We start from the raw sequence: 18,956 nt of genomic DNA on the forward strand, positions 1-18,956 counted from the left end.
CTGGTTGAGTCGGGTTGGACTAGAAGACCTCCAAGTCCAGCTCTATTCCGATTGATTGATTAATTGATTGAAGCACTATTCACAGGCATAGTTTATTCAATGATTGCAGTTAGATGAGGGGACTGCACAACCCACATAAAGCCCCCAACAATGTATTTAATACATTAATAATGTATTAATAATGTGATAATGACATCTTTTTCTCTCCTATAAGGGATTCTTTTAGCCTAACCATCAGAGGGCAGGTCAAGAAACAATGGTTGGAAACCAAATGAAGAGAGAAGCAATCTGAAATTAAGGAGAGATTTACTAATAGGACAATTAACCAGTGAAACAGCTTTGCCTTCAGAAATTGTGGGCACTCCATCACTGGAGATTTTTAAGAAGAGACTGGACAGTCACTTATCTGAAATGGTAGAGAGTCCCTTGCTTGAGCGGGGTTGGACTAGAAGACCTCCAAGGTCTCTTCCAGCTCTATTCTATTCTTCTTCTAAGAGAGTGAAGAAATGATCTGGGACCATTGTTAGTGTCACATCCTTGATTACCAAACTCAACTGCAATAGTCCAGGTTAGGAATAAATGAATTTTTGAATTATGATGCACTCGCTGGCACTCAAGCTCAAGCAATTTTATTGCATGGCGTTTTTGCTAAATACAGGTAGTCCTCGACATACGGCCACAGTGGAGCTCAAAATGTGTGTTGCTAAGCGAGACAGGTGTTAAGCGAGCAAAGGAACATTACCTGATTATCTAGAACGTCCTTGTCAGCTCCGTTCCTCAGCAGAATGAGGGCGGCCCGGACGTTGTTGACGGCTGCAGCCCAGTGGAGAGCGCTCTTCCCTGCGAGGCAGGAGAAATCCAGGCATGAAGCAAAGAATTCGCGTCTAGGATGGTGGATGGGAAACTGGACTTGATTCACCCAAAGGTGCTTTTTTTTTCAAGAGGCAACTGGACTTTCTGGTTTTTCTTAGAAGACGTTTTGCTTTTCATCCAAGAAGCTTCTTCAGCTGTGAATGGATGGTGGGGAAATGGAAGGACTTATACTCCTTTCAGACCAGTGACGTGTGGTGAGGTTTATGGCTGGTGAGGCTGGTGACGTCATCAGCGCGCTCCACGGCCCCCTTCATGTTGACTCAGGAAGGCGGGGAATGGGACCACGTGTGCAGGAGGCTGAAGCTGCCTCAGCCTCCTGCACACGTGATCCCATTCCCCGCCTTCCTGAGTCAACATGAAGGGGACCGCGGCTTGCGCTCGCGCTCCGCGGTCCCCTTCATGTTGACTCAGGAAGGCAGGGAATGGGACCACATGTGCAGGTGGGAGGCTGAGGCTAGAGGAGCCTCCTGCGCACATGGTCCTATTCCCAGACCAAGTGTGCAGAAGGCTCCTCAGCGCCTTTTCCCTTTTTTTTATTTTCTTTATTTCTCCACACTGCCCTTGGATATGCCACCAATCCAAGCCACTGCCCTGCAAATTTCGCCGGGCCCAAGGCTGTCACCACTGACCCACAGTGTCCTCGCGCAGAGAGTGAGGATTCATTCCACCGTCGTCTGCCCCGTGGCCTCTTCTGATGGGGTGGCATCCTTACAAGGTCCCTCGTTCTCTGGAACTGGAGTTAGCTGGGAAGGCTTGGGTGGGTACAGCCATCTGTGCAATTTGGAGGAAGGCTGTGGGCGGGGCCTGTGTGGTGAAAGCTGGCCACTCCCAGGAGGAAGGCGGGATGTGTCCAGGAGAGAGAGGATTCCTATTCCCGGACCAAATATGCAGAAGGCTCCCTTTTTTTTATTTTCATGATGAGAGCGGTGAGGCTCTGCCTCCCCTGCCTCCCCTGACAGCACATCCCTGTTTCAGACAGCTGGTCATTTGCATCCTTTTAAAGAGTCGTTGAGGCCACCTGGAGGCTTATCTGTGTCGTCCAGGTCCCCCTCAATGGCTCGCTAAAAGGATGCAAATGACCAGCTGTCTGCAAGGAATATAAATCCTTCTATTACCATCCAGTCGGAGCTGAAGAAGCTTCTTGGATGAGCAGCGAAACATCTTCAAAAGTAAAAACAGAAAGTCCAGTTGCTTCTTGAAAAAACACTTTTGGGACAAATGTGACCCAGATGACTGAGAATCTCCATAGACTATTGGACTTGATTCAATAATGGTGGGCAAACCATCTCTGAATTTTTCCTTCCACTACTTTAAGAAATTCTGAGAAAGTTTAGAATCCTGTCCTGGATTCTAATGTAGAATAAGTAGATAATGGAAAAAGGTTTCTCCCCCCCCCCCCCCAAGACTGACCCTCCTCAACCTGGTGTCCCAAGAGAGGTCGGCATTCAAAGATCACAGCTCCTAGCCAAGCATGTCTGTTGGCTAGACCTTCAACCTGGCACATTCCAGATGGCTCTGGCTTCAAAATGTCCTCATGTTAGGTTAACTATACTTTCAGACTAAGAATTGGCAGAAGCAGGTGTGGGCTTCAAAAATTTCAGCAACAGGTTCTCTGCTCGGTTGCTGGGTGGGCGTGACCATGGTGGGCATGACCTAATTGGTCTCCTGCACCACTGCGGGGGGAGGAGGCGGTTTTCGCCTTCCCCAGGCTCCGGAAGCTTTCCTCGAGTTTCTGGGAGGGCGAAAACTGTCTTACCTCAGTAGGAAATCTAAGATCGTTGGTTCATTCATTGCTTAAATAACACTATTAATTCTACTGCATCAATAGGATTCAGTTATTCAATAGCTTTTATTGTCAAGACCAAATTCTCCAATTAGGGCACACTCCAGATGTGTTAGATTTCCACTCCTGGAATTCCCCATAAAATGCATTACTTACTGAGAATTCTGGGAATTGAAGTTCGCACACTGGAGGACATGTAAATGGAAGAAGATTGAATCTGATTGAATAAACTTCTTCTTGTATAATGTTTTACCTCCACACAAGGAGGCAGATTTTCTTGGTAGTAGCCTCCATATTATACCTCCCTAAAAGGTGTGTTTAACACCTACTCCCTGGTATCTAGGAAGGTCTTTAAACGGTCTTATTTCACTGGACTTTTGTATCCTATAGTGATTAGAGGAACTTATGTGTTGTGTCATAAATTTTGTTTATATAAATTGTTAGAATATTCTGGATTGTTTTGCTCATGTGTTCTTTTCAGCATCGGCCAAATGAGTTGGTTTATCAATGCTGTGAATAGATGATTATAGAGCACTTCCTCTCTGAGGAGTGCGTTGGACTAGAAGACCTCCAAGGTCCCTTCCAACTCTGTTATTCTGTGTTATGTATGTATGTATGTATAGATAGATATACATATAGATATAGATATATATCTTTAGCTAGATAGATGATAGATGATAGATAGATAGATAGATAGATAGATAGATAGATAGATAGATAGATAGATGATAGATAGAGATAGAGATAGATAGATAGATAGATAGATAGATAGATAGATAGATAGATAGATAGATAGATAGATAGATAGATATGTAGATATAGAGATAGCTAGATAGCTAGATATGTAGATATAGAGATAGCTAGATATGTAGATAGCTAGATAGAGATAGAGATAGAGATAGAGATAGAGATAGATAGATAGATGAGAGAGAGACAGAGATGTAGATATAGATAGCTAGATAACTAGATATGTAGATATAGATAGCTAGATATGTAGATATAGATAGCTAGATAGCTAGATAGCTAGATAGCTAGATAGCTAGATAGCTAGATAGATAGATAGATAGATGATAGATAGATAGATAGATAGATAGATAGATAGATAGATAGATAGATAGATAGATAGATATAGCTAGATATGTAGATATAGAGATAGCTAGATAGCTAGATATGTAGATATAGAGATAGCTAGATATGTAGATAGCTAGATAGCTAGATAGAGATAGAGATATAGAGATAGAGATAGATAGATAGATGAGAGAGAGAGAGAGATGTAGATATAGAGATAGCTAGATAACTAGATATGTAGATATAGATAGCTAGATATGTAGAGATAGAGATAGCTAGATAGCAAGATAGATATAGAGATAGATAGATAGATAGATAGATAGATAGATAGATAGATAGATAGATAGATAGATAGATGATAGATAGATAGATAGATGATAGATGATAGATAGATAAGATAGAGATAGAGATAGAGATAGAGATAGATAGATAGAGAGAGAGAGAGAGAGAGAGAGAGAGAATGTACAACCATTAAATCTCATTCTGTCTTCTGGGGCAGAAAATAAAACTCATCTCTTGTCTATGTAACACCCACTCCGATAATTTTGAAGGTTGCTGTCTTTGTACGTGGAACCTAACAGACCTTCAAGAGAGAAGAGAAGGACAACCACTATTCACTTCTGCCCGGGGTGGGCTGCTACGGGTTCGCCCTGGTTTGGGAGAACCCATAGCTAACAGTTCAGAGAACCTCCAAATCCCACCTCTGGCTGGCGTCGCCCCGCCCACCCCTCCCAGGAATCTCCACATGGCCCGTTTTGGATGGGAAGTAAGTGCAGGGCCCGTGCGGAGGCTCAGGGAGGAAGACAAATCGGCCACCTGGAAGTTCCGGAAGGCCGGAAACCACAGTTCCCTAGAAGAGTTGTCATTAACACGACCTCAGCTAGTAACTCAGCCAGCATCTTGGAGCCACCACGAACCTCACCTCTCTTATCTACGGCATGGATGTCTGCATGGTTGGCCACCAGCTCTTCCACCATATTTTCGACCCCGAGCCGTGTGGCGAGAATGAGAGGGGTGGTGCCATCGTCTGCCGAAGCATCCAGGTCTGTCTGTCTCTGCCGGAGAAGGATCTGATGGACGCAAGCGCAAAGAGCAAAATGCAAAGTTTGAGGGGCGAAGTTTTACTGCTAAATCACTTTACCTCATGAGGAGCTAATCTCAATTTTCAGCAAATTATTCACTTCGGCATTTATTCTACGTGGGAAATCAAATTACAGTTACCGTATTTTTCGAAGTATAAGACGCACCTTTTTCCCTCAAAAAAGAGAGTGAAAATCTGGGAGCGTCTTATACACCGAATACAGCATTTTGTGCCTTACGAAGCCCCGTCCCTTCACCAAAATGGCCGTGCATAGCCTTATGGAGGCTTCCAGACAGCTCCAGGGGGCTGGGGAGGGCATAAATGAGCAAAAAAGGGCCGTTTTTTGTCCCCCCCAGCCCCCAGCAGCACTCTATAAGCCTCCATAAGGATATGCATGCAATTTTCCTGACAAAAAAATGGGCCCGTTTTTGCGAAAAACAAGCTGTTTTTTGGTCGTTTTTGCCCCCACCCACCCCCAGGAGCACTCTGCAAGCCCCCGCAAGGCTATTAAGTCAGAAGTGGCGGTCACATGATCCTGGCATGTTGCAACTGTCATAAGTACATGCCAGTTGCCAAGCCCTTGAATTTTGATCAGGTGATGATGGAGAAGCTGTAGTAAATATGAGGACTGGTCATAAGTCATCAGAACCAGGTCATAAGTATTTTTTGGGGGTACTTATGACCTGGTTCCCTCCCTTTTGGGGGTTCCACTGCAATTTCAATCAGTCATTAAGCAACTGATTATTAAGTCAAGGATTAAGGTGAAGGTAAAGATTCCCCTTGCACATACAGTATGTGCTAGTTGTTCCTGACTCTAGGGCAGCGATGGTGAACCTTTTTTGGCTCGTGTGCCATAAGTGGGGGGAGCGCAGGGGGGGTAGTGTGCGGGCGTGCCGCACCCATAATGCACTGCGCGATCCCCCCAGTGCACATGCGCGCGCTACAGGTGCTCCCCCCCATTTTTTGCATGCTTTTTTTGCCCTCCCAAGGCTCCAGAGGTTTTATAGGAGCATGTGGAGGGTGAAAACAGCCTCCCGCCCCCCTGGAAGCCCTCCGGAGGCTTCAGGGACCTTCAGGGCACTTCCCTGAAGCCCCCGGAGCAGTCATAACAACCCTCTGAGCAAACCGGAAGTCCGTTCCTGAACTTCCGGTTTACCCATAGGGCCGTTTTTTTGCGCTCCGGAGGCTTCAGGGAAACTCCTGAAGCCTCCGGAGGGCCTTCGGGGGCGGGGGAGGCTCTTTTCGCCCTCCCCAGGCTCCTATAAAGCCTCTGGATCCTGGGGAGGGCGAAAAATGGCTTTAAAAAAGGATGAACTCAGCTGGCCAGCGCCTCGTGTGCCCTGACAAATGGCTCCGCGTGCCACCTGTGGCACGCGTGCCATAGGTTCGCCATCACTGCTCTAGGGGGTGGTGCTCATCTCCATTTCAAAGCTGAAGAGCCAGTGCTGTTCGAAGACATCTCCGTGGTCATTTGGCCAGCATGACTAAACGCCGAAGGCGCACAGAACACTTTTACCTTCCCACCAAAGGTGGTTCCTATTTTTCTACTTGCATTTTTACATGCTTCTAACTGCTAGGTTGGCAGAAGCTGGATCAAGTAACAGGAACTCACTTTGTTATGCGGCGCTAGGGATTCGAACCGCCAAACTGCCAACTTTTCTGATCGACATGCTCATGTCTTAACACTGAGCCACTAGTGTTTCAGTCAAGGACTACCTATATATATAACAACAGAATCTGGAAAGCCTGACCAAGCGTCTTTCGGTTCTATTTATATTAATCCTATTTTCTCTTTTTTCTGACCTGGAATACCCCCAAAGCATCGGCTGCTATCGCGCTGTGCAAGGGGGTCCGTCCCCATTGGTCCCGAGCGTTAACATCGGCTCCAGCTGTCAGGAGTCTGCGGGTAGCATCTGCACGAGAGTATCGAGCTGCTAAGTGAAGAGGCGTCTCTCCGAAGTTCTCCATTTGCTTGTCTGTCCAAGAACTCTCCACCTTCAACCCGGAAGAACAAGCCAAGGACATTGGTGGAGTCAGGCCACAAGCTGGAAGCATAAAGAGCATACCTGAAGCACGCATGAAGATAGGATTGGCTACTTTAGCTCGGTTTGCAATCCTTTGAAAGGTTTTGGATAGAGAGCTTTCTCATTCTGGTCTCTCAATAGTAGTAACTGTGAGAGGGATTTAATCACTTAATTAAGAGCCAGCGGTGAGCTGCAGCTGCCAAAAAAGCCAACACAGTTCTAGGCTGCATCAACAGAGGGATAGAATCAAGATCACGTGAAGTGTTAATACCACTTTATAATGCCTTGGTGAGGCCACACTTGGAATACTGCATTCAGTTCTGGTCGCCACGATGTAGAAAAGATGTGGAGACTCTAGAAAAAGTGCAGAGAAGAGCAACAAGGATGAAGGCTAAAAGTTATGGAATTGGGTATGTCTAGTTTAATGAAAAGAAGGACTAGGGACGACATGACAGCAGTGTTCCAATATTTGAGGGGCTGCCCCAAAGAACTGGGAGTCAAGCTATTCTCCTAAGTACCTGAGGCTGGAACAAGAAACAATGGGTGGAAACTAATCAAGGAGAGAAGCAACCTAGAACTGAGGAGAAATTTCTGGACAGTGAGAATGATTAATCAGTGGAACAACTTGCCACCATAAGTTGTGAATGCTCCAGCACTGGAAGTTTTTAAGAAGATGTTGGAAAGACATTTGTCTGAAATGCTATAGGGTTTCTGCCTGAGGAGGGGGTTGGACTAGAAGACCTCCAAGGTCCCTTCCAACTCTATTATTCTAGTCTATTGATCTGATCTGATGTAAATCTCAATTGTGATCTCAATTGAAGTAGATCAGATCAGGAATTTGATTCTACTGTTATAGGATATAACAACAGATATATGCATTTCCCTCTGCTACCTCTTATATTATTCTTTTCTTTCTCAACCGGCACACAGTTACAATGGTCACAGCTTCCCACATCCTCACCACTTGTGATCTTCACTGCCAGCTTCCAATAAGTTCAAGTCAATGAGGAAACCAGCCACCACCTGATGTTGTGCTTAATGACTGCGCATGATTCCTTAACAACCACAACCTGAACTGTCGTTGTACACTGAAGATCTCATTTAATTTCATTGTACGAGGTGCAATGACAATAAAGTAAAGTAACCTAAACTAAACAATACTTTCCCTTTCCAAAGAATTGTCTCTTACAGGTAATCCTCCATTTATGAGCTCCCAATTTTTAATTGCTAGGTGAAACAATGGTTAAGTGAGTTTTGCCCCATTTTACAACATTTTTTTGCCACCGCTGTTAAGCGAATCAGTGCCATCGTTAAGTGAGTAACATAGTTATTTAAGCGAATCTGGCTTCCCCATTGATTTCGCTTGTCAGAAGTTTGCAAAAGATGTTTACGTGACCTCAGAACGATGCGACTATGTAATAAATACGAGTCCGTTGCCAAATTTTTTGATCACATAACCATGGCAATGGCATTAAATCACTTTATTCAGTGTTGCAGTAACTTCTTGGTTTTCATCTTAATTTTTTTCTTTTTAAAGCAAAATTATAAACCTAAATTAAATAAACCTTTAATTTGTTTAAATTTAATCCTTATGAATATGTTTCAGATTTGCAGATTTCTCTTTTTCAAGTTTGTTCATTGCTTGTCGTTAATTTGTGTTTTGCTCCAACAAAATACGGTCACTGTAGAAATAGGAAAAAGCAGGCTCCCGACAAGCAAAATCAATGGGTCAGAAGACAGATTCGCTTAGCGGCCACATGATTCACTTAACAACCGCAGTGATTTGCTTAACAACAAGAGGCGAAAAAGATTGTAAAATTGGGCCTGTCTCGTTTAACCAACGCCTTGCTTAGCAATAGAAATTCTGTGGTTGTAAGTCAAGGACTACTCTGTTTCCCTGAAAATAAGACCTCCCCAAATAATAAGCCCAATTTGGGCTTTTGAGTGCATGCGTTAAAAGAAGCCCTCCCCCCAAAATAAGCCCTACTTGAAAATATTGCAACACAGCACCAGCCATGAGGTGACCACGCTCACCGTCCCCTGCACCTCAAAAACAATAAGACCTCCCTGAAAATAAGGCCAAGTGCTTATTCCAGGGGTCAAAAGAAAATAAGACCCTGTCTTAATTTTCGGGGAAACACAGTCCCTGTATCCTTAACAAGGTGTTTCCATGTAAAACTCAGCCAAAAATCTCTAAATTACAAACCACAATAGTTTGTTTCACATGTGGCTCGAAGCCAAAATCTCATCCTATTATTACTTAGCCTGGGGAGTGAACAAAATCGTTTGCTAGTCTGGCTGTTTGAAGTATACATGCTTAGCAATTTGTTCTTGGAAACTGTGCAACACAGCAGTCTGCCAATTTCCTGAATTTTGCCACCAGCAACAAAAAACAGCAAAATGCAGCCGGAGATCCACCCTTCATAAACACTCACAAAGAAACAAACCCAATGTCCCATGGCAAGTACAACATGATCTGATCTCATCTCATTGAACTAAGCGGTCCTGTTTTATAGATCTTACCCCGTTCGGTATACTGTATTGTAAATACAAAGAAAATAATTCAAATGTAAACTCGATTTGGGTTTTAGAGGAAGCAACTCGATGTTCTTCTTCCTTGGCTACTAAACAGGACAATGAAAAATGTAGCTGGCTTTGTATAAAATCGTAGCTGAAATGCTGGCTTGTTATCACACCATCAGCAAAAGCTGTTACAACATTTGGCATGCTGCATATTCGCTCAGGTTGCACAATTCTTCCTTTGGTTCCTGAATTCCCTGGGTTTGCCCAATAGGTTTTGGATCACAAAGGGTTTAGAGCAGTGTCAATCAATCAACCAATCAACCAACCAATCAATCAGAATAGAGCTGGAAGGGACCTTGGAGGTCTTCTAGTCCAGCGTCCTGCTCAAGCAATAGGCCCTATACCATTTCAGACTGGTGATGGTCCAGTTTTTTTTTAAATCTCCAGTGAGGCAGCACCTACAAGTTCTGGCATCAAACTATTCCACCGCTTAATTTTCCTCACCGTTGGGAAGCTCCTCTTTAATTCCAGGTTGCTTCTCTCCTTGACAATGTCTCAAACTTGACAATTTTGAGATGTATGGACCTCAACTCCCAGAATTCTCCAGTCAGAAAGTTCCTTGTTTCCTTGGATTGTTGAACTGGCAAACAAGCCAACAGCCAACAGCCCAACCAAAGAACCTCCAACACCACTCCCACAAAGACTGACAGGGCAAGACACTAGAACAGGGGTGTCAAACTCACATCGTCATGCGGTGTCACATGATGTATCGGGACTTTTTCCCCCCTTTGCTAAACCTGGCGGGGGTGGGTTTACGTGATGCATCCAGCCCGTGGGCTGCGAGTTTGACAGCCCTGCACTAGAATATAAACTGAGAGCAAGACCCATTCCTTGCAAGCACTGATGATGTTACTTAGTTTGGTTAATGAAACGTCTGCAAGAAAACAACATCAAGGATTTCTCAAGTCTACTCCTGAGCTACAAGTATTCTCCATTATTAATTAGCTTTCTTCTTTTACTTGGCTCTTGATTTCTGGCTGCTTTTGGCCTGGCATCTTTCCCCAGGTTTGGGACTGCGACGTTCCCCAACATCTGTGTCTTCGGTTTCACGTGGCCTTGATCAGAGATCCGGACGGGATCAAGATCCTCCTGCACAGAAGAGGTGATTGTAAAGAGAACCCCCCAAAAACATCTGTGGAATGGACGTTTCCCACATCCTCTTCAACCAGCATAAATACCTGTATATCTTTGGGGTTCAAAGTCCCTTCAAAATGGGGGTTGGAGAAGATATCGTGATCTTCTGCAAATTCAGTACTGAGTTTTGTTGGCCTGTGTTTGTAAGGAGAGCAAAAGAAATTGAGAAGAAGAAAGATTATTATTTTATTAAGCCCAGCATGGTCTTCAGATAGCAGAGCAGTTGCCTTGAGCAACAGAAGCTGATGGGTGCCTCCCCCCCAAAAAAAGCAGAAAAATGTTCTCCACATCTTGTGATTTCCACGGACCCCTTAAATTTGCTCGATGTAATACAGAAGTTGGAAGAAAAATTCTAATATTTCAGTCAGCTTTTATCCATGAAATGGGATCAGTACAGTGGTGGGATTAATTTTTTTTTTATTACCGGTTCTGTGGGCATGGCATGGCTTGGTGGGTGTGGCTTGGTGGGCATGGTAGGGGAAGGATACTGCAAAATCTCCATTCCCTCCCAATCAGCTGGGACTCAGGAGGCAGAGAATAGATGGGGGCGGGACAGTAGTGGGATTCAAAAAATTTTAGAACCTCTTCTGTAGGTGTGGCCTGTTTTGTGGGAGTGGCTTGCCAGCCATGTGACCGAGTGGGGGTGGCCAACTTGTAAAATGTGGTGAAATTCACTTAACAACGCTCTTGCTTAGCAACCAAAATGTTAGCTCAGAAACTCTGGCATTTGAAGCACGAAAGTCTTAAAGCTGTCAAGTTACAAGACCCTTGCACCCCTACCCTTTGGGGGAAAAAAACCAGGGATGTTCAAACTTGACAGCTTTAAAACTTTAAGGTTTAGATAGGACTCTTAGAGGCGGGCGGGGCGATTGGTAAGCCAGCCAATCAGTGAGCGACGGGCGGGGCAAGCATGGTACGGACGGGTGTGGGGAGGGAGCTGGAACCGGTTCTAAATGGCACGGTAGATTTGTGGAACCTCTCCTATAGGGGCAGGGCCAGTCAGAGGTGGTATTTACCAGTTCTTCGAACTACTCCAAATTTCTGCTACTGGTTCTCCAGAACTGGTCAGAACCTGCTGAATATCACCTCTGGACCAGTACCATTTCCTCAACCTTAGCTACTTTAAGGCATGTGGATATCAACTCAGCATGTTGGCTGGGGAATTCTGGGAGTTGAAGTCCACATGTCTGAAAGTAGCCAAGGTTGAGAAACATTAGATTAGAAGATTTGAAACCATCTTAATTTAGGCCAAATCATCTTAGTCATCCAAATCAGTACTCTCTTTTGGCTTCTAACAGTAAAAGCCCTTTCCACGATAGTCGCTGGAGACTTTTCAAGTGGAAGCTGCTCAGATCTGAATCAGGGAAAATTTTTAGAGCACCTTTGATGACTCTTCCACTTTTCTTCCACCATCAAAAAAAGTAGAAATACAAACTTGTAAACAAAGCAAGAAAGACTTCATCAGCCCCCGAGTTTTACAAAATAATATGTTTGAAATGAGGTGTCTAATTCCTTCCTCCCAGGGGGAAAAAATCACTTTCTTCTTTAAATACCAGAAATATTAAATCATTAGCTGCATTTTTATTTTTGCCATTATTACATAAATGGTTTGGGTTCTGCCTTCCCCAGAGAGATGTTTTCCTAATGATATTGACCAGGTTTACTATAGGACTTAAAGAGTCCAACCATGTGGGATGGCTGTGATTTGGGAGTCAAACTGCAAATTCTGGTTCATTTTAAATGGGAAAAAGCACTTTTTCTCCATTTAGGAGGTTACCCAGCCTCCTAGATGGAGTAGAAACATTGGAAGTAAACGTATTTATGTTTGACCTTCAAAAAAAGAAAGGTTAATTCTTGAATGGAACACCAAAAAGAAATTGCAATCTGTGGCAATCTTTTAAGAAATCCACAAGGGGGCAATATGGACCTAGATAGCTATTGTCACTTTGAATGTACATGGATTGGCATACATTAAAAAGAAATTTTGTTGCATACAGCTCTCAAAGAGTCTCCACCTCTAATGTACATTAACTAACCAACCAACCAACTAACTAACTAACTAACTAACTAACTAACCAAATAAATAAATAAAATATGTGTATACCCACATATATTATATGACACAGAGAAAAGACACAGTCTGGTTCGGATGTATGCATGTACATGGCAAGAAAAAATGAATCTTGGAATTTACCAGATGTATGGCATTAGGGCAAGAGTCTCCAACCTTGGCAACTTTAAGATTTGTGGACTCCAACTCCCAGAATTCCTCAGCCACCTTTGCTCTGCTGGCTTTGCTTTGCTGGCTGAGGAATTCTGGGAGTTGAAGTCCACAAGTCTTAAAGTTGCCAAGGTTGGAGACCCCTGGCATAGGGAACAAAGCTGTTAGAGAATCTGGCAGTCCTGCTACAGTTTTTATTTATTTATTTATTTATTTAGTTATTTAGTTATTTAGTTATTTAGTTATTTAGTTATTTAGTTATTTAGTTATTTAGTTATTTAGTTATTTAGTTATTTAGTTATTTAGTTATTTAGTTATTTAGTTATTTAGTTATTTAGTTATTAATAATAATAATAATAATAATAATAATAATAATAATAATAATAATAATAATAATAATAATAATAATTTTATTTGATTAGCCGCACCCCTCTCCCGAAGGACTCGGGGCGGCGTACAATCAAGCAGATAAAAATACACATAAGACAAACATATATACAAAAACAGAGACATATACATATGTGCATGGAGGAGGATGGACTTAAGTGAAAGACAGTTAAAAAACACAATTTAAAATCCCCTAATAAAATTACCAAATTAAAAACCCATCAGGAGCGTTACTAAGTTATGGTCGAGCCAGGCCAGCTATTTGGAAAAGGTGGGTCTTGAGCTTGACACGGAAGGAGCGGAGGTCAGTAGTAGTCCTAATATCCGGGGGGAGGTCATTCCACAGGGCTGGGCCCACCACAGAGAAGGCTCTGCTCCTAGGCGCCGCCCCATGGCACTGTCTGGTAGACGGCACCTGGAGAAGTCCCTCTCTGTGCGAGCGGATGGGTCGTAGGGATGTATGGGGCAGAATACGATCCCGCAGGTAACTAGGTCCTGAGCCATGGAGCGCTTTAAAGATCGTAATCAAAACCTTGAAACGCACTCGATAGACCACAGGGAGCCAGTGCAGCTCGCGCAGGAGAGGTGTCACATGGGAGTACTTGGTACTCCCCATAATCACCCGCGCGGCCGCATTCTGGACCAACTGCAGTCTCCGAGTGCATTTCAAGGGGAGCCCCATGTAGAGAGCGTTACAGTAGTCCAGGCGAGACGTCACCAGCGCATGGGTGACTGTGTGTAAGGCGTCCCGGTCCAATAGGGGGCGCAATTGGCGCACCAGGCGAACCTGGTGGAACGCCCCCCTGGCCACGGCTGTCACATGTTCATCCATGGACAGCCTGGCATCCAGGAGGACGCCCAAATTGCGCGCCCGCTCCACGGGGGCAAGTTGAATGCCCCCAATGGCCAGAGATGGAATTATCTGGTTGAACCGGGGGGCCGGAACCCACAGCCACTCCGTCTTGGAAGGGTTGAGCCTGAGTCGGTTGTCATCCATCCAGACCCGTACGGCTTCCACACACCGGGACATCACTTCGATGGCCTCGTTGGGGTGGTTCGGGGTGGAAATGTACAGCTGAGTATCATCAGCGTACAGATGATATCCCACCCCGAAACCACGGATGATCTCACCCAGCGGCTTCATGTATGTGTTGAACAGGAGCGGCGAGAGGACCGACCCCTGTGGCACCCCACAAGTAAGGGGGCTTAGGGTCGACCTCTGCCCCCCTGCCAACACACGTTGCGTCCGGCCAGAGAGGTAGGAGCCGAACCACCGCAAAACGGTGCCCCGGACCCCCAACCCCTCCAGTCGGTGCAACAGGATACCATGGTCGATGGTATCAAAAGCCGCCGAGAGGTCTAATAGGACCAGGATAGAGGAGCAACCCCTATCTCTGGCCCTCCAGAGATCGTCTACCAACGCGACCAAGGCCGTCTCAGTGCTGTGCCCAGGGCGAAAGCCGGACTGGCGCGGGTCTAGATAATCATTCTCCTCCAGATGTCGTGGGAACTGAGAAGCCACCACACTCTCTACAACCTTCGCCAAAAAGGGAAGGTTGGAGACAGGACGATAATTGGCCAGCTCCGTAGGGTCCAGGGAAGGCTTCTTGAGCAAGGGTCTCACCACCGCCTCTTTCAAGGCGGCCGGGAGAGACCCCTCACCCAACGAAGCGTTCACTAGGCCCAGGAGCCAGTCGCGTGTAACCTCCCAGGAAGCCAGTACAAGCCAGGAGGGACACGGGTCCAGCAAACATGTGGTAGGTCGCAGTCGTCCACGCAATCTGTCCAAATCCTCGATGGCAACCAAGTCAAACTCCTCCCAAAAAGGTTTCTCAAGACTCGCCACTGGCGTCTCGACTGGGCCACTGAAGGGGACCCAATCCTTCCGGATTTGAACGACTTTATCCAGCAGGTATTTCCCAAACTCCTCTGCTCTACCCTGTAGAGGGGCCTCCCGCGGCCTCTGAAACAGAAGGGAGCGGGACACCCGAAACAGGGCGGCAGGGCGGTTCTCTGCGGATGCAATGAGAGCGGCACAGTATTGACGTTTAGCCGTTCTCAATGCCACTAGGTACGTCCTTAAATGGGCTCGTACCTGTGCTCGGTCCAATTCGGATCGGGAGGATCTCCAACGACTCTCTAGGCATCTCTTGCGGCGCTTCATCACCCTTAGCTCCTCGGTGAACCAAGGAGCCAGGGTGGATCGTTGCAGCCGGAGAGGCCGCAAAGGCGCCACCCGGTTCAAGGCCCCGGTAGTCGCATTATTCCACGCGGCCACCAGGTCCTCTACCCGAGGGCGGGTCAGGGCTGCAGGAGGTGGCCCAAGCTCCGTCTGGAACCTATCTGGTTCCATTAAGCGCCTGGGGCGGAACCATCTAGTGTTTTCCGGTTCCGCCTCCCCGCAGCGAGGGGTAGCACCAGGGAAGTCAAGTCGGAGGAGTGAGTGATCTGACCATGATAGAGGAGTGATGGTTAAATTCACTCCTCCCAGATCACTCAACCACTGGCGAGAGACAAAAACGAGGTCCAAGGTGTGACCTCCCTCGTGTGTCGGGCCCTGAATCATTTGAGTCAGGTCCATGGCTGTCATGGAAGCCATGAACTCCCGAACCCCCTCTGAAGCTTCTCCCACTGACGGCAGGTTAAAGTCCCCCATTACTAAAAGTTTGGGGGTCTCAACCGCCACCGATGAGATTAGCTCGAGGAGCTCAGGCAGGGTCGCTGATGTATGGCGGGGAGCCAGGTATACTATCAGCAGGCCCAACTGCCTCCCAGGGCCCCATTTCACAACAAGGGATTCACAACCGGACGTCTGTCTATTTAGTTATTTATTATATGTCAAGCATGTATAAGATAACAGATGTAAGTATAAACATGATTTTGAATACATGAAATGGATATGAATAAATGGGCACATTAGACAGGGACGGTAGGCACATTGGTGCGCTTATGCACGCCCCCTTTTACAGAACTCTTAGGAATGGGGTGAGGTCAACAGTAGCCAGTCTAAGGTAAAGTTGTAGGGGTTTGGGGAAGAAACCACAGAGTCAGGCAGTGCATTCCAGGCGTTGACCACTCTGTTGCTGAAATCGTATTTTCTGCAATTGAGTTTGGAGCGGTTTACCTTAAGTTTGTATCTGTTGTGTGTTCATGTATTGTTGTGGTTGAAGCTGAAGTAGTCATTGACAGGTAGGACCTTGCAGCATATAATTTTATGTACTATGCTTAGGTCAGACCAAAGGCAACGTAGTTCCAAGTTGTCTAAGCCCAAAATTTCAAGTCTGGGGGCATAAGGTATTCTGTTGCGAGCAGAGGAGTGGAGGACTCTTCTCGTGAAATGTCTCTGGACTCGCTCAATTGTTTTAATGTCCGATATGCAATGCAGTTCCAGACAGATGAGCTGTATTCGAGAATTGGTCTGGCAAAGGTATTGTATGCTCTAGATAGATACTTTGAAGTAGCAACAGAAACAGACCGTGAAGTGGGTGTGCAGGGTCTCTAACAATGCTTTTAGCTCTAAGTACACAGCGCTTATAGGCCATATCCTGAATGACAGGAAGCGAGCTTCCTATAATCTTCTCATCTGTCCTCACAATACAGCTACATTTCTAGGTAAGGCCAAACAGGAAACATACCAGATGAGCTAATTTTTACTTTGTTGTAAAAGCTACCTTAATGGAATCTTTTTGCAAGTCTGAAAATATGATTATCCCGCTGTTCCCTTTATTGCCTGAGAAGGTAGGACTGAGACTCGTTTTGCCAATTACCCAGCTGCAGGCTATGCTGTATCTTATTTGATGGTTCCCTAGGCCAGGGTTGTCCAACCTTGGCAACTTTTAAGACTTGTGTTCTAAAAGTTGTGGAATTCTAGGAGTTGGTCCACAAGTTTTAAGGTTGTCAAATTTGGAGATCTCTGCCCTAGACAGCACCGCGTAGTGGTTAGAATGCAGTACTGCAGGCTACTTCTGTTGACTTCTGCTGACTGCCGGTTGACCCAGCTTTCCATTCTTCTGAGGCAGTGGTGGCTCCCTACCCATTCGGACCAGTTCGACCGAACCGGTAATGGTTTGGCGGCAGCATGCCAAACCGGCAATAATGCCGGCAGCAACCCACCCCTGTTCTGAGATCAGTAAAATGAGGAGCCAGACTATTGGGGGAAGATGATAACTCTGTAAACCGCTTAGAGAGGGCTATAAAACACTGTGAAGCGGAATACACCATATTTTTTGGAGTATAAGATGCACCTTTTTCCCCCCAAAAGAGAGAAAGAAAATCTGGGTACACCTTATACATTGAATACAGCATTTTTGGCTTCCCGAAACCCCGCCCCCTTCACAAAAATGGACGTGCAGAGGGTTTGGGAGGCCTGCAAAGTGCTCCTGGGGGCTGGGGAGGGCAAAAACAAGCAAAAAACGGGCCGTTTTTTACAAGCCCCCTAAAGAGTATGCATGCCTTTTTTTTTTTTACGAAAAACAGACCATTTTTAGCTCATTTTTGCCCCGCCCCTGCCCCAGGAGCATGTTGCAGGCCTCTCAAACTCTCTGCATGCCCCGTTTTTCACAAAAAATGAGGTGTGCAGAAAGTTTGGGGAGGCCTGCAGAGTACAAAAACTTTTTTTAAAAAAATTACCTCTTCAAAATCTTGGTGCATCTTATACTCCGAAAAATACGGGTAAGTCTAAATGCTATTGCTATTGCTACTTGATCCGTTATTCCAAAGCCATTCCCATATACCTTTACAGCCACTTCCTTATGGCTTTAAGGAAGACATGGGCATAACCCTAAACTCACCCGGACTTGGAGGGAAACTTTAATTATCTGCATGGATCTTGGGTTATTACCATCATTCAGCAACTGTTAATACTTGTGATGGTGCTGAACAAGGGGTTGTCAGAGTTCCAGCTATTGTAGCGTCCCCCTGGTCGTGTGATTGTGATCCTCCAGCTTGTAATTACAACATTGCAGTGAGCCGTGGTCATATTATTACAATTTCCAACATTCTCTGTTGGCTTCCAACAAGCAAAGTCAATGGGAAAGCCATCAGGAAATCGGAAATTGCGGTCACATTATATCCTTGCTTAACAACCTTAATGACAGCAACTGGGACTGCCAGAATTTCCATTGCTAAATGACGCAGTCATGTGATGTCATGCTTTACAACTGCGTAATTTAGCAATAGCAGTTCTGGTCCCAATTGCTGTCGTAACCTAAGGACTTACTTATGCTCCATTCCAAGCAAAGCCCCCAAACCGCTTTTCAATACTCACTTCAGTCTGATTGCATCTTCTCCCACCGGATCCCTCCGACAGCGACGCTTCTTGCCTTGGCGGGGTGCAAATCCTGGCGGGAGCCAAAGTGATCCGTGCTCCCGATGCTGTGGTCGACGGATTCTCCACACCCCAATAAAGATCACCAGAGCTAGCACGAGTGCCCCAACACCCACGCAATAAATGAGGGGCCCAGAAAAATGGGAGACGGAGACCTTGGAATCTGTTTGAGGGAAAAAGAACATTGTCAAATGTCTGTCTCATTCTCTTCCCCGTTGCCCTCATTTTTGAACCTGTCTACATCAGAGGTCCCCAATCCCCAGTCCGTGGACCAGCACTAGTCTGTGTCAGGCCAGAAAGTGGGGGGCCGTCAGTGGTGGGTTCCAGATCCTGGTGCAACCAGTATGGTGCAACGGGGCCAGGCATCCATCACAGCGCAAGCCTGCGTACTTGTCACCTGCGATGCTCCAGCTGCTCAGAGGAGCATTGCACAGATGCCTTACGCTCTATGCGTATGCACGGAAGCCCCCAAAAGC

General features: G+C 45.7%; 1 protein-coding gene across 1 annotated transcript in view; it reads right to left on the bottom strand.

The window, feature by feature from the left end:
- Window positions 1-18,956, bottom strand: part of NOTCH4 (notch receptor 4) — a 68,987-nt gene that overhangs the window by 2,314 nt on the left and 47,717 nt on the right. The window contains exons 20-25 of the mRNA XM_081935394.1: window positions 18,421-18,643; window positions 10,591-10,681; window positions 10,372-10,501; window positions 6,609-6,850; window positions 4,647-4,794; window positions 743-840 (exon numbers count right to left, since the gene is read on the bottom strand). Coding sequence (XP_081791520.1) covers window positions 743-840; window positions 4,647-4,794; window positions 6,609-6,850; window positions 10,372-10,501; window positions 10,591-10,681; window positions 18,421-18,643 — 932 coding nt within the window. The remainder of the gene's footprint in view (window positions 1-742; window positions 841-4,646; window positions 4,795-6,608; window positions 6,851-10,371; window positions 10,502-10,590; window positions 10,682-18,420; window positions 18,644-18,956) is intronic.

Source organism: Natrix helvetica (genome assembly GCF_964273705.1).
Source record: "Natrix helvetica genome assembly, chromosome: 1".
NCBI lineage: Eukaryota > Metazoa > Chordata > Lepidosauria > Squamata > Natricidae > Natrix > Natrix helvetica.